This window comes from Lolium rigidum, chromosome 2 (assembly GCF_022539505.1).
Source record: "Lolium rigidum isolate FL_2022 chromosome 2, APGP_CSIRO_Lrig_0.1, whole genome shotgun sequence".
Classification (NCBI taxonomy): Eukaryota; Viridiplantae; Streptophyta; class Magnoliopsida; order Poales; family Poaceae; genus Lolium; species Lolium rigidum.
In genome coordinates this window covers 261,451,139-261,465,555 of record NC_061509.1, presented here as the reverse complement: position 1 = coordinate 261,465,555, position 14,417 = coordinate 261,451,139, and the positions used below count along the sequence as shown (strand labels likewise).

The 14,417-nt window shown below is 51.4% G+C and overlaps 1 protein-coding gene across 2 annotated transcripts; it reads right to left on the bottom strand.

The window, feature by feature from the left end:
- Positions 1-7,907: 7,907 nt before the first annotated feature.
- LOC124693349 lies at positions 7,908-12,225 on the bottom strand. 2 transcript variants are annotated; one of them, XR_006999991.1, is made up of 2 exons: positions 12,120-12,225; positions 7,908-8,147 (listed from the first exon to the last, which is right to left on the bottom strand). XR_006999991.1 is itself a non-coding variant. In XM_047226828.1 (2 exons), exons 1-2 carry the CDS (start codon positions 11,714-11,716, stop codon positions 8,043-8,045), a joined length of 345 nt encoding a protein of 114 aa, XP_047082784.1. In that variant the 5' UTR covers positions 11,717-11,943; the 3' UTR covers positions 7,908-8,042. The 2 variants fall into 2 exon arrangements, 1 of the variants encoding a protein (XP_047082784.1); XM_047226828.1 differs by lacking the exon at positions 12,120-12,225 and adding an exon at positions 11,477-11,943.
- Between the last annotated feature and the right edge of the window lie 2,192 nt (positions 12,226-14,417).

Here is a 14,417-nt window from a genome sequence, read left to right as displayed (position 1 = left end):
TAACAAGATGCCGAGGTGCCAGTTCCTGTTTTCTGCTGTTTTTGGTTTCAGAAATCCTACACAGGAAATATTCTCGGAATTGGACGAAACAAAAGCCAAACCTCCTATTTCACCGAGACGGACCTAGAACACCGAAGGAGAGACGGAGAGGGGCCAAGGGGGCCCCACACCACCTGGCGGCGCGGCCAAGAGGGGGGCGCGCCCAGCTATGGTGTGGGCCCCTTGGGCACCCCCTCGCGCCGCCCTTTCGCCTATATAAAGCTCTGTCTCCGAAAACCCTAGGACAATCGATGATATTCCACGAAGAGTTCCTAGCCGCCGCCATCGCGAAGATAAGTTTCGGGGGACAGAATCTCTGTTCCGGCACGCCGCCGGGACGGGGAATTGCCCCAGAGTCATCTCCATCGACACCACCGCCATCTTCATCGCCGTTGCTATCTCCCATGATGAGGAGGGATTAGTTCTCCCCCTAGGCTGAGGGCTCTACCGGTAGCTATGTGGTTCATCTCTCTCCCATGGTGTGATATTTATGTGATCATGAGCTTTGTATCACTATTAATCTATGTGCTACTCTAGTGATGTTATTAAAGTAGTCTATTCCTCCTCCATGATGTAAAGTTGACAGTGTGTGCATCATGTAGTACTTGGCGTATGTTATGATTGTAATCTCTTGTAGATTATGGAGTTAACTATTACTATGATAGTATTGATGTGATCTATTCCCCCTTTCATAGCTATTGGTGACAGTGTGTATGCTATGTTAGTACTCGGTCTAAATTGCAACGGTCTATTATGCACTCTAGAGGTTACTTTAATATGAACTCCGGAAGTTGTGGAGCTTGTTTACTCCAGCTTGAGGTGTGCTTTTATAGCCCTACACAAATAATGGTGTTTGTTATCCAACAAGAGAGTGTTTGAAGTAGCACAAGAGAAGAGAAGTTATTAAGCATTGAAACACCGTTTCCAACAAGTTATGTTACATGTTTGCTTGCTGCCATCTTTATTTCAGATTGCAATTACTACTTACAATCATCCATATTACTTGTATTTCACTATCTCTTCACCGAACTAGTGCACCTATACATCTGATAAGTGTATTAGGTGTGTGATACGTCTCCAACGTACCTATAATTTCTGATGTTCCATGCTTGTTTTATGACATTACCTACATGTTTTGCTCGCACTTTATAATGTTTTTATGCGTTTTCCGGAACTAACCTATTAACAAGATGCCGAAGTGCCGGTTCTCGTTTTCTCGCTGTTTTGGTTCCGGAAAGGCTGTTCGGGCAATATTCTCGGAATTCGACGAAATAAAGACCCAGAATCTTATTTTTCCCGGAAGACCCCAGAACACCGAAGGAGAGTCGGAGGCGGGCCAGGGGGCCACCACACCATAAGGCGGCGCGGCCCCAGGCCTAGCCACGCCAGCCTATGGCGAGGGGGGCCCAGGCACCCTCCTGCGTCGCCTCTTCGCCTATAAGACCCCTTTCGACCTAAAAACGCGATACCAATTGACGAAACTCCAGAAAGACTCAAGGGGCGCCGCCGCCATCGCGAAACTACAATTCGGGGGACAGAATCTCTGTTCCGGCACGCCGCCGGGACGGGGAAGTGCCCCCGGAAGCCATCTCCATCAACGCCACTGCCTCCATCATGCTCCGTGAGTAGTTCCCCCATGGACTACGGGTTCTAGCTGTAGCTAGTTGGTACTCTCTCCCCCATGTACTTCAATACAATGATCTCATGAGCTGCCTTACATGATTGAGATTCATCTGATGTAATCGGTGTTGTGTTTGTTGGGATCCGATGGATTGTTACTATAAAGTTTATGAAGTTATTGTTGCTGCAATCTTGTTGTGTTTAATGCTTGTCACTAGGGCCCGAGTGGCATGATCTTAGATTTAAGCTCTATACTTATTGCTTAGATTGTATCTACAAGTTGTTTGCACATGTCTATGTCCGGAACCCGAGGCCCCGGAGTGACAAGCAATCGGGATAACTGGAGGGGAATGCTTAGGTATGAGGATCACATGTTTTCACCAAGTGTTAATGCTTTGCTCCGGTGTCTGTATTAAAAGGAGTACCTTAATTGCCGGTAGATTCCCTTGAGGCCCGGCTGCCACCGTGCTGGTTGGACAAAAGATGTTGTACAAGTTTCTCATTGCGAGCACGTATGACTATATATGGAAAACATGCCTACATGATTAATAATCTTGATGTTCTATGTTAATGCTATTTCAATCCTATCAATTGCCCAACTGTAATTTGTTCACCCAACACTTGTTATTGGAGAGTTACCACTAGTGTAGATAGCTGGGAACCCCGGTCCATCTTTCATCATCATATACTAGTTCTACATGTCATTGGAAGTAGTATCAACTATTTTCTCGGTGCCATTGCTTACGTGTTCTTATTCTTCTTGCTGTCGTGTTACTCGTTATTACTCGCTCTCATATCACTCGCTGCTTTCACATCACCCCTATTACTAGTGCTTTTCCAGTGCAGTTGAATTGACAACTCAGTTGTTAAGGCTTATAAGTATTCTTTACCTCCCCTTGTGTCGAATCAATAAATTTGGGTTTTACTTTCCTCGAAGACTGTTGCGATCCCCTATACTTGTGGGTCATCAGTGTGTTGGGGACACAAGAGACTTCTTGTATCTTAATTGCAGGGTTGCTTGAGAGGGATATCTTTGACCTCTACCTCCCTGAGTTCGATAAACCTTGGGTGATTCACTTAAGGGAAACTTGCTGCTGTTCTACAAACCTTTGCTCTTGGAGGCCCAACACTGTCCACAGGAATAGAAGCGTGCGTAGACATCAGTGGTCTAGACTCCTCAGCTTGGAGAAGACGCTACATGATTTCGTTATTTGTGGCAATCTAAACCGAGGTTCTCCAAAACATTGTATTGTCATTTCTTGACAGCCTTTGCCGTATGTTAGGGTTTAGGGTTTAGGGGCTTTCATTGCTACTTTTTTCTTACTAAAACTTCAATGTCAAAATTGCATTTTTATTGTTTGGAGCTTTGTAGATAGCTTGCGATCGATGGGTCAGGGTACCATCAATATATGCTCTGAGACAGTCGGCTGCCAATTAAGTTTTTTAACTTTCAATCCGTTTACTATAACAAGCTCTACTTTGACAAGTTTTGCACGATTCTAGTGATGGAGGGGCGACGACGGTGGCACGCCTTTTGGTTGCTCAAGTGCTCATAGTTTTTTGAAACCTTGGACTGTGAGGCAAAGAGCCCCACAACATTTTATTACCCCATCAAACTCAAGTCCTATGTACAGAAAGTCCTAATCCAATGTACAAGAGCCTCCCTATTCTTGGATTTGATCCTATGTTGCAGCAAAGACATATCATGAAGAAAATTCCTCTTCCACTTAGTGAATGAGCGTTTTTCATTTCTGAAAATTTCTCCATTTCTGATCAGCCAAATATGCAGCAAGCCATGATGAGCACTTCCATGAAAAAAACCTTGTTGAAACTCACCCTTGCTGCCTGAACCACTCTCTGAATATCATCATATGGCTGCCACTGGATTTGGAGATAATTCCAGATCCTTACCCTGAAATTACACTGGAAAAACAAGTGTATTCGATCATCATAACTCCTGGTTGGACACAGCACACAGTGAGTATCATTCGTTACCCTCCAATGCCTCCTCTGAAGCAAATCTCTTGTATTCAATCTATCCGACAAAAGCAACCAGACAAAAACCTTTGTCTTCATTGTGCAACAAGACTTCCATAACCACTTATATACCGCTGGTGTCTAATATGCTCATGAATCTTTACATAAAAACTTCTTGTTGCATATTTCTCACCCCAACAATACTTCCAAACATCAGTTCTATCCAGTAATTGGTTATCACGTAAGATCTCCTGAAGAATACTGAATTCGTGAAAAGCTTGCGTGGACAATGGCAGATAAAATAAACTAGACAGATCCTCGGTCTGATATACCTCCACCATGGGAATTTGATCATTTAACACAAAAGAGAATAACATGGGATATCTGTGAGACATTGGCAGTTTAGATCCATTCGCCTGCCCATTATCTGACCAAAACAATGCAGTGTCACCTCTACCATGGCAAAGAAGAGACACACCTCGAAAATTATCCACTTGCTTCATCGCATCTTTCCACCAGAATGAGCCACATAAATTCTGAGCATGCGGGACTTTCCCTTGATAAAAAAACATGCCAAATCAGCTTAACCCAAGAAATATCCTTTTTGTTGTAAAATTTATCCAGGAATTTAATCTGAAGCGCAACATTCTATTTTTTGAAGTCCACTACTCCCAAACCTCCTTTCACTTTTGGCTTACAATGTTTACGTCTCCACAAGCACTGTCTAAGAATCCTATCCAACTGTTTAGTCAAGCTAGGAGGAAGCTTCAAAGTGCAAAGGAAATGCAATGTCATAAATGCCAAAACTGAATTAATAAGCTGGAGACGTGCCCCCTGTGACAGAAAACATGAACTCAAGGTTAACTTTCTCTCCAATCTACAAACCAAAGGTGATAATTCAGTGATAGTCGGTCTCGTAGTACCCAAAGGGAGGCCAAGGTAAGTGAACGGCATCTGACCAATTTGGCAACCAAAGACTACAGCTAACTCCTGCACCATATCATCTGGTACGTTAATAGGCACCAAATGTGTTTTTTTCATAGTTAATCTTCAACCCAATTGATAGAGAGAATTTTTACAAAGTATCTTTAAGTGCCATCAGCTGCACTCCATTCGCTGGCATAATTAGAAGCGTACCATCTGCGTACTAAACTATCGGAAAATCCTCATCATCCGTATTAATTGGCCAAGACAACAATCATTCCCTCACCATTTCATTAACCGCCGATTGCAATAAATCTGAGCCAAAGGTATAGAACAATGGCGAAATGGGATCACCTAGACGTACTCCACGTTTGCACTCAAACTGCTTTCCCGGAATACCATTTAACATGATCGAAGAAGTTCCAGTAGACAAAATAGCAGATGCCCAACTTAGCCACTTTTCATTAAAACCTTTAAATCTCATAACCTGGAGAATGACCTCATGTTCAATCGTATCAAAGGCTTTAGCAAAATCAAGCTTCAAAATTATGATCGGCTTCTTAGAGGCTTGACAAAGAGAAAGATATACAGACGACCACACCAAACAATCTTGAATTGATCTGCCTCTAAGGTACTGATTCTTATGTATACATCTCAAGATTTTATCCTGTAATCTATTTGCAGCCATCTTGGTGAGAAACTTGATGCACACATTTGTCAATGAAATCGGTCTAAAATCATTAACTAAACTTGCTTCTTTGGAACCAAAGTGATATAGGACCCATTAATATTCTTGAGCTATACAGTTTCATCATGAAAATCAGCCACCAAACGATAGAATTCAGTTTGAACAATGGGCCAACACTTTTTTTTTTAAAATCCCATTGAAACCGTCTGGCCCAGGAGCACGGTCCACTAGCACGGCTTTAATGACATCATCAATTTCTTTTTTCTCAAAGGGCCTAGTCAACTCATCCAAAACATCCACTTTATGCAACAAAGTTCCAAGATTAAACTGCATGGAAATTTCTTGAGAACAACCCATTCTATCTTTGTATTCTTTCCGGAATAATCCAACCATTGTTTCATGGTCAGTCACTTCATTACCATCTGCATCATGAATGAGTGCAATTGAGTTCCTTCTAAATCTCTCCAAGGCCATTGCATGAAAAAACTTTGTATTATCCTCCCCTGCTTAATCCACCGAATAGTACATCTCCTCCTCTAGTAATTGCATGCTGCCAATAATAACTCATCCACATGTGACTTTACTATTTTCCGAAAATTAAACTAAACTCTGAAAAGAACCTATTTATAATTATTTTTTATTTTTTTAGTATCTTTTATATTGTTGTTGATGATTATTAATAGATCGTGGTCCTTTTCGCTAAAAGTAAAAAAGTTCTTGGACTTCACTCTGCTTGTGCACACAGCTCTGCTGCTAAAACTGAAACATCAGCTTAGCTATTTGTTTGACTGAACTTCAACGTTTTTTTTTGGGCTGGTTTGTCTCTAGGCAATTGAGCTCTACATGCCTGGCCAAGACGACCAAAAAGGCGCCGTGTGTATTTATCAACCTAGCGACTGATGGATTTGTCCAGAGTTTTCGTCCGGGGCTTGTTTGGACATCAGAGATTACCCCTCCAAATGGACAGCGAATTCGTAGCCCCGGGCGTCGTCTCGTGCTCCAAATGTGCAGTTTGAGACTGCATATATGTGGACAACAGACGGCCGGTGAAGTACGCGCATCTTGCAGTTCACACACGACCCAATATCCGTTGCAATTATAGGCTGATTTGGTTTTGCGTGCTATGAAGTACTAGTATAAACCTGAACTAATTAGGGACTTAAGCTATTCGTTGCGAATTATCCACATCTCCGATGCTACTAATTAATTACCACATCATCTTGATGCATGAGGTGTGCCTGCCGGCCGGAGAAGGGAAGAAGAAGCCTCCCACGATGAAATGTCCGTGGAAGTGGTCAGGGGGTTTTGTCTTGTTAGATGGAACCTCCAGTGGGGCAGTAGGCCGAAGATGCCCTTTTTTTGTTGATCAGAGCTACCTTGCGGGAAAATATCACATGATACCATCCTTCAAATAATACCATGATACTACCGCCGAAAATTTACATGTTTCTATTTTGTTTTGAAAAAATATTGGGAGTGTTCATAAGACTTGTGTTTATTACTCTTAAAAATTTAGAATCAAATTTGATATGCATAAAGAGAAATTGAAATGTGAATAGTGTTATTTGTGCTTTTATATTTTTGTGATGCCATTTATGTTGGATTTGCCGTTTTTGTTTCTTTATGTTTGTCTCATTTAGACGGTTCTGAAATTTTTTAGAGAGTGCTTGTGTGTTCACAATTGTTTTCGAAAGTTTTAGAGTCGTGCATGTTTGAATTTTGAAAAATGATATCGTGGTATATCATTCAAGGGGTGGTATTATGTGATACGTACTTTTCAGCTAGTATGACCTGTGCTGATGTGCATGCACGGTCACAGGAGCCACTGAGCCAGTATGTGGGACAGTATAATAACATGTCAACCTCACGATTACCCAAGACCTATCGCTGTACCACCTTCCCGTAAGGCCGTAACCTCCTCTTCGTCTCGGAGGTCATCTTCAAGGGAAGTCATTTCTCTCCATATTACCTACATACAATTGTGCTTCACGAGAGGCCATCATCATCATATAAAACCAGCACCGGTGTAGTCCTGTAACACGAACCACACCGAAAGCAAAGGAGGAGCAGCATCTCGCTCGCTCGTTCCCGGCCTTAGCTAGCCTCATACTCGGTTCAAGCAAGCTAGCCGAGAGACCGATGGGAGATATGCAGCGCACGGGCGCGCCGCGGCGAGGCGCCGTACGATTCCGGATGCCGCGGCGGCGGCCTTGGCGACGGCCGCGCCGTTGCTGCCGGCAGCTGGAGCCCGCAAGAAGAAGAAGATGGCGGTGGTACGGCTGGGCGGCGGCGCGCCGAGGAGCATTTTAGGGGCGGCCCGGCGGCTGCGGATGCGGTGGGTGGCGGGGGCGTACCGGCGGGCGCTGCGCCGGTTGCGCGCCTTCTACGCCAGGGTGCTCCAGGACCTCCTCGACGGCGCCGTTGTGGCCGACACAGTGCGCGCACAGGCTGGCGCCGACTGGTCCTTCGGCACTGTATTCCCGCCCGTTGTCGCCGTCGGCGGCCGCTACTGAAGCCTGTCCCGACGCAGCATGCAGGAAGTGCGGGCTTGGATACGTACGATACGACCCTATCAACGCTGCTCCTGCAGCGTGTTTTTTTTTTTTTTTAAAGAGAAGGCCTAAGCCCAGCTTTATAGATAAAGCCAACACGGCAACCACCGATACAAGTCATACAATAACCAGTTCCATACAAGATAAGTCTTAAGAAACATGAAGATAGCCAACCCCCCTGGGTCCTAAGAAGAGGCAAATAGCTACGGAACAAAGAAGCGCTGCAACGGATACGATCCTCATCATGGAGTCCTGTCGCCTCTAGTCCGCGAGTATAGCCTCCGGACGTCGCCCACCGCCGTGTCCACCAGTGCCAGGTCCGTCGGTCTGACCAGAGCCCTCCAGTGCTGCATGTGAAGAAGCATATGATAGAAAGCATCAGCTGGGCAGCCAATCAATTTTCCCTCGATAGTTAGTTTGTTTCTAATGTTCCAAAGGGACCAGCATTGGGCCGCAAAAGTGAACCAAACTAGCCTACGCAAGGGGCCCGAAAGACCATTGGCCAACGCGATGAAATCCCCTGCCCCTGCAGGGTTCCAGTCGCACCGGAGAAGCTCCCTGACTCCGGCCCACATGAATCTAGCCATAGGACATAGGAAGAAGATGTGGTTGCAGTCCTCAGGTTCGTGGCAAAGCGAGCATAGACCATCCGAAGGTCCGCGCCTTTTGGCCACCTGAGCCGAGGAAGGAAGTCTGTTACGGATCAGTTGCCAGAGGAAGACTTTGATCCTGGGTGGAACACGAGTGCGCCAAACTTCCTTGAAGCGGTAGTAGTCGCCCCCGCGACAGGTGGAGGTAGGTCGAGTTGGTCGTGAAGCGACCGAGAGGGCTCCGGGGACCAGGTGACAATATCCTCCCGGGTGGAGGGAAAAAGGGCGTGAACCTCCCTGCAAAGGTTGTCCCATTCCACCCGCTCAGCCATCCCAAGCTGGCGGCGGAACCCTATCCGCCACTCCCCATGCGCACCATCAATGACACGCGCGTCTTTGACGGTGGCGAAGGGGGACAAACAACAGCTGAACAGGCGTGGGAAGCGGGAGTGAAGAGGGCCCGCACCCATCCACCAGTCCAGCCAGAAGTAGGTGCGCTCACCATTGCGCACCTCATGCTTTGCCCCGATTTTGAAATACCATTTGATCTTCTGAATGGAATTCCAAAACTGGGAGCCATTGGTAGGGACTTCCCTCGAGAACAGGTCTCGCCCTCCCAAGTATTTGGCCCGGATAAGGTCCGCCCATAGACCCTCCTCATCTTGGTAGAGCTTCCAAATCCATTTGAGCATCAAGGAGATGTTCATGAGTTTGGTGTTCAGGATCCCCAGACCACCGAACGCTTTGGGCTTACAAACTGTAGCCCAGTCTACCATATGGTACTTCCGACGGTTACCGACTCCTTCCCAGAAGAATCGGGCGCGGTGTTTGTCCATCGCCTTGTGGGTGCCATCGTGCGAGTAAATACATGCTCATGGCAAACAAGGGAAGGCTAGTCGGACATGAGTTCGTCAGCTCTAGTTCGCCGGCCGAGGCAAGGTAGAGGCCTTGCCAAGGGTCCACCCTATGACCAACTTTATCCGGGAGGAAGCCCCAATCCGCTACCCTAAGCGGACGATCGCTAATCGGCAAACCCAAGTAGCGGATAGGGAAGCTACCTAGTTTGCAGTTGAGGAGTTGGGCAATCCCAATCCGTGCCCCTTCTGTGACCCCTGTCAGCAGAACCTCGCTCTTGTCAAAATTGATCTTAAGGCCCGACATATTCTCAAAGCAAAGAAGAAGGGTCTTGAGATTAGCAATACCCAGCGGAGAGGGCTCAATGAGCACCAAGGTGTCGTCCGCGTATTGCAGGTGAGTCACTCCCCCTGGAATGAGGTGGTCAACCACTCCTCGAATGTGGCCTGCTGCAGATGCCCTGGAAAGCATCGCCGCAAAGCTGTCTACGAGGAAGTCGAAGAGGATGGGTGAGAGGGGGTCTCCCTGGCGCACACCCCTGGCGTTTCGGAAGAATGGTCCAATCTCTCCATTGACGTTAATCGCAGTTTGGCCACCCTTGACCAGTTGCATGAGTCGGTGAACCATCATGCCCGAGAAACCCTTACGGAGCGGAACTTCTTGGAGGAAGTCCCGGTTAACCCGATCAAAGGCTTTCTCGAAGTCAAGCTTAAGAAGCAAGCCCTCTTGCTTCTTAGAGTGGAGCTCATGGATAATCTCATGGAGGGCCAGAGCTCCCTCATGTAGGCATCGCCCCTGGATAAAAGCCGACTGTCCGCGGTCAATGGTCCTATGGGCAAGGGGAGCAAGTCTAATCGCGTAGGCCTTAGAAACAAATTTAAAGATAACGTTGATAAGGGCGATAGGTCTAAACTGTTTGATTTGGTCCGCACCCTTAACTTTCGGGATCAGGGAGATGATCCCAAAATTGAGGCGTGCGATGTCAACCCTCCCTAGGGCAAAGTCGTTCAGGATCTTCAGAATGGGCGCGCGGAGCGTCTCCCAGAATCTCTTGAAGAAGAGGACAGGAAGGCCGTCCGGGCCAGGGGCCGAGTCGGGCTTCATGCTGTGAAGGACCTCGTCAAGCTCCTCAGCAGTAAAGGTGAGCTCCAGATCCCGGTTATCAATTTCCGAGATCCTGCCTTCGTCCTCCCAGAGGTTGTCGCCCAGGGCAAACCTCCTAGGTTCGCCCACCGAACCCATCAGGCCCTGGTAGAACTGGTAAATGTGTTCCATTAGGGCCTGTTGGTCATCGATCTCTCCCAGATCGGTCACAAGCCGGGGGATGGAGCACTTCCTCCTACGCCCATTCGCAATCGCGTGGAAGTAGGCCGTGCAAGAGTCCCCCTGCAGAGTCCAACGGAGGCGACTGCGTTGTCTCCAGTATTCCTCGTCGATCCTGTCCATGGAGATCAGCTGATCTTCGAGGTGATACCTGAGGGCCCAACCCTCTTCGTCAAGGCCTGGCCCATCAGCTTGACGATCCAGGTCTCCCACCTGCGCCAGAAGTGTGGCTCTGCGATCTCGCCGCGCCTTACCCAGGTTAGCTCCCCATCCTTTCAGGAATTGGCGGGAGTGGCGTGATGTGCATTGCCAAAGGTCAATGCAGCATCTGTGCGGACCCGGATCGAGGAGGAAGTGGGTGAGCTTGTCCCTCATCAGCTCAAGAAATCCCGGAACCTCAAACCACCAAGATTGGAAGAAGAACCGGGAGGTCCTCTGTGGTGCGTTCATGCCGTCGCATAGGAGGAGAGGAGTGTGATCTGAACCGATCCTAGTCAGGGCAGTGAGGGAACACAGAGGGAAGGCAGCCTCCCAAGCTGGGGATACCAAGACTCGGTCCAGAACGCAGCGGACAGGGTCTAGGCGCTTGTTGGTCCATGTGAACCGAGCCCCTGCTCGTTCAAGCTCTCTGAGCGCCATAGAAGCAATGGCCTCATTAAACTGAAGCATCCTTGCCCTATGGATGTTCCCGTTGTTTTTGTCCGCGCCACACCGGATTAGGTTGAAGTCGCCCCCTACCACCACCGGGTAAGGCGAGGCGTTGACGGCTTGGATGAGCTCCCCCAGGAACTCGTCCGTGCGGCGATGGTCGGCCGGCCCATAGACAAGGAAGAAAGTCCACCGTAGCCGGTTGTTACGCTGGAACACCGGAGCGGACAAGAAAAGGAGCCGCTCTTCCAGGCCCCAACCTCGAAGGTATCATCATTGAAGCCAAGGAGCATTCCTCCCGAATGTCCGTCAGCCGGAACCCAATTCCAGACATATTGGCTACCAAACTCCAGGCTACGGAGCTCGGCGGTTGAGAAGTCCGCCTTGATAGTCTCCTGGAGACCGATGATGTCGCAGCGGTTGTGACGCAGGTAGTTTTTGAGCTGCGTGCGGCGACCCTGTTCGCCGAAGCCCCTAATGTTGTAGATTAGGGCTCTCATGGCTTGCCCTTTAGCTTCATCCCGCGCCCCTTGCGGGCCGTCAGCAGAGGTCGCGTGGAGCGCTTGCTCCGCGACATGCTACGAGTGATCCTGGCCGAGGAAGAACTGGCTTTCCCACAGTCCGCTTCCGCCGGGAGATCAAGCGCATTGGGAAGATCCGTACCCCCTACCCTGGGGGGGTCGGCGGAGTTCTCGACTGCCTCCCTGGCAGCGAGCTCCGCGGCATGGCGTGCCTTGTCGGCCGCGGCCTCCGCGAGGGCAGCTTGGACCTGCTCCTTCGCGCGAAGGAGGGAAATGGCCTCTTCCCGAGGGCCCGCGCTTGGTACGAAAACAATGCAGCCGTCGGTGATGACGGAGGAAATGTGCGTGTCAGAGAGGGAGGGCAGGGCAGCGAAGGGATTACCTGGTCCAGAAGAAGGGGGATCGAGGTTCTTGGCCTTGGTCAGCATCTTGGCCCTCTCCATGACCGGGCGGTTGGCCGCCGGCCCCTGGTTCCTGGAGCTCTTCCGCACCGCACTCGCCGCCGTCGTCTTCTTGGTGGTCCTTGGCGACGCCTGCACTTCCACCACCTTGGTGCGCTTGCCACGGGAGAGGGAGATGGCAGCGATCACCTCGCCGCGGAGGTCCGGCTCGGAGATCGGGGGCTTCGAGCCCGGCCGCATCCCCGGGGCCTGGCCGGTGGGGCTGTCCGGGAGCCAAGCATCCACGGGGTCGGTGACATGGGACACCGTCTCGCCCGACGCGAGGGACTCCTCCGAGGCCGGGGAGGGAGGTGTCCAAGGGGGTGGGCGCACCGTCTCCGGGCTCCGTCCGGTCCGGATCGGCAAGGGCCTCGAACCTGCAGGGAGAGGAGAGGCCCGGGATGTTACCGCGAGGTTGGACCCATGCGGGTCCGGAATCGCACCCGGCCGAGGGCGCGCTGCGCGAGCCCGGCGCAGCAGCCCGAGTGGTCTTCCTCGACCCACCCGGCGACCCGCCGTCTTGGCCGGCCTTGGTGTTGGTAGCAGCTCCCGTCTTGTCGTTCTTGTCATTCCTGCGGTGACGGTTCCAGCGCTCCCCGTCGCTCTTGTCGTCGGAGTCCGGGTCATCCGGATCGTCATCGTCGTCATCGCGAGGAGCAGGCGGCTTTGGAGGGCCGCTCGCACCACCTCCCCGGGTGCGTTGAGCTCAGCGAACACTCCCAAAGTGTAAGGCTCTCCATTGACGCGAGTTGCACCGTCCCTTTGATACGCTCCGGGTGACGGCATTGGAAACGGATGCGGATGGGCTCGGTCTTCCACTTCTTGAGGGAGAGCTCATCCACGTCGATAGGCCTACCCAGCATGGTAAGCGCCGCCAAGAGCCTCTCCTTCTCCATCAGGTCGCCGGGAAGGCCGGTAATCCGGACCCACACCGAAGGGAAGGCCTTCCCCGGTTTGGGAGTGACAAAGGCCTCGCGGATGTCCACATCGCGCTTGCGGAGCGGGAGGAAGATCTGACCCCTGCGCGTGTTCATCCTCGCAGTCTCGCGCGAGGGAAGCGGACCGTGAATTCCGTCTCGGAGACCCTCGTCACTTGCCGGTCCCGGCTGACATCCATGAGGTATTTGAGTTCGTCCGACAAGAGCTCCGGCGACAGGGGTGCCGAGGCGAAGTGGATGATCGCCTCGTAGCGCTCCCCCTGGTTCGGCTCTTTGATCGGCTCGACGTCGATGTTGTAAAAGCCACCTCCCGTGATGGCATGACCCATGGACTGGAGGAGCAGCGGCCTTCCGCGGGTGGGGCATCCCGCCGTCACATGACCCGTCTTGCTGCAAAGGATGCACACAGGGTCGTTGACGCGGTCCGGCCGAAAGTGCCCTTCTTGGCCGCAGCGGAAGCACTCGCCGCCAACAGCCACAGCCGGCGCCCCGCCGGCCTGCTTGCCCTTGCCCTTGGGCTTGGTGCGGGAGGACGCACCTCCGCGTCTGTCCCCGGTTCCGGGAGCTGTTGCCGTGAGAGCCACCCCCGTGACCCCCACCGCCTCCCCGCGTTGGTGCCGGAGCTCCCCTGGCCCTGGCAGCCTCCGCCTTGCGCTTGCGCGCCTGTTCCTGTTCCCACCATGGGGGAGGGGGTCCCCATGGTCCATCTTCCGCCGCAGCCCAGGGCCGGTCGTCGTCGGAGAAGCGGTTGTTGTTGCTGCTGCGCCCGTAGTCGCCGCCGCGGCCCGAGTCACCGCCGCGACCCAGGTCGCCACCACGCCCCTGGTCACCGCCGCGGCCAAGGTCGCCACGCCCTCGCCCCTCGAAGGGCCCGTAGCTGCTCGAGTCGTCGTCGTAGCGGCCACCATGCTCCTGCCAGCCGCCGTCCCCGCGGCCGCCATGCTCCTGCCTGCGACCTCCGCCACCGCCGTAGCCTTGGTTGCCGAAGGAGCCGTTGCTGTTGTTGTTGAATCCTTGCTCGTCGTAGCGTCGCTTGCGCGCATCGCCGCCTCCGCCTCCACCACCTCCGCTGTTTCCGCCGCCGCCCGCCATCAGCGCTTGCGCGAAGGAGCGAGAGAGATCGTGGGGATCTGGGAGACGTCGAAGAGTACGAGCGAGAGAACGACCGCGCCGCACTTCACTAGTGCGAGCCGGAAACCCTAGGGAGGGGTCAGTGCACCCAAAAGGGATCCAAAGCCAGCGCGCGCCCGGGCCAGGCCTGGCTGTTGGATATTGGTCCAAAAAGGGGGCCGATTGGGCCCT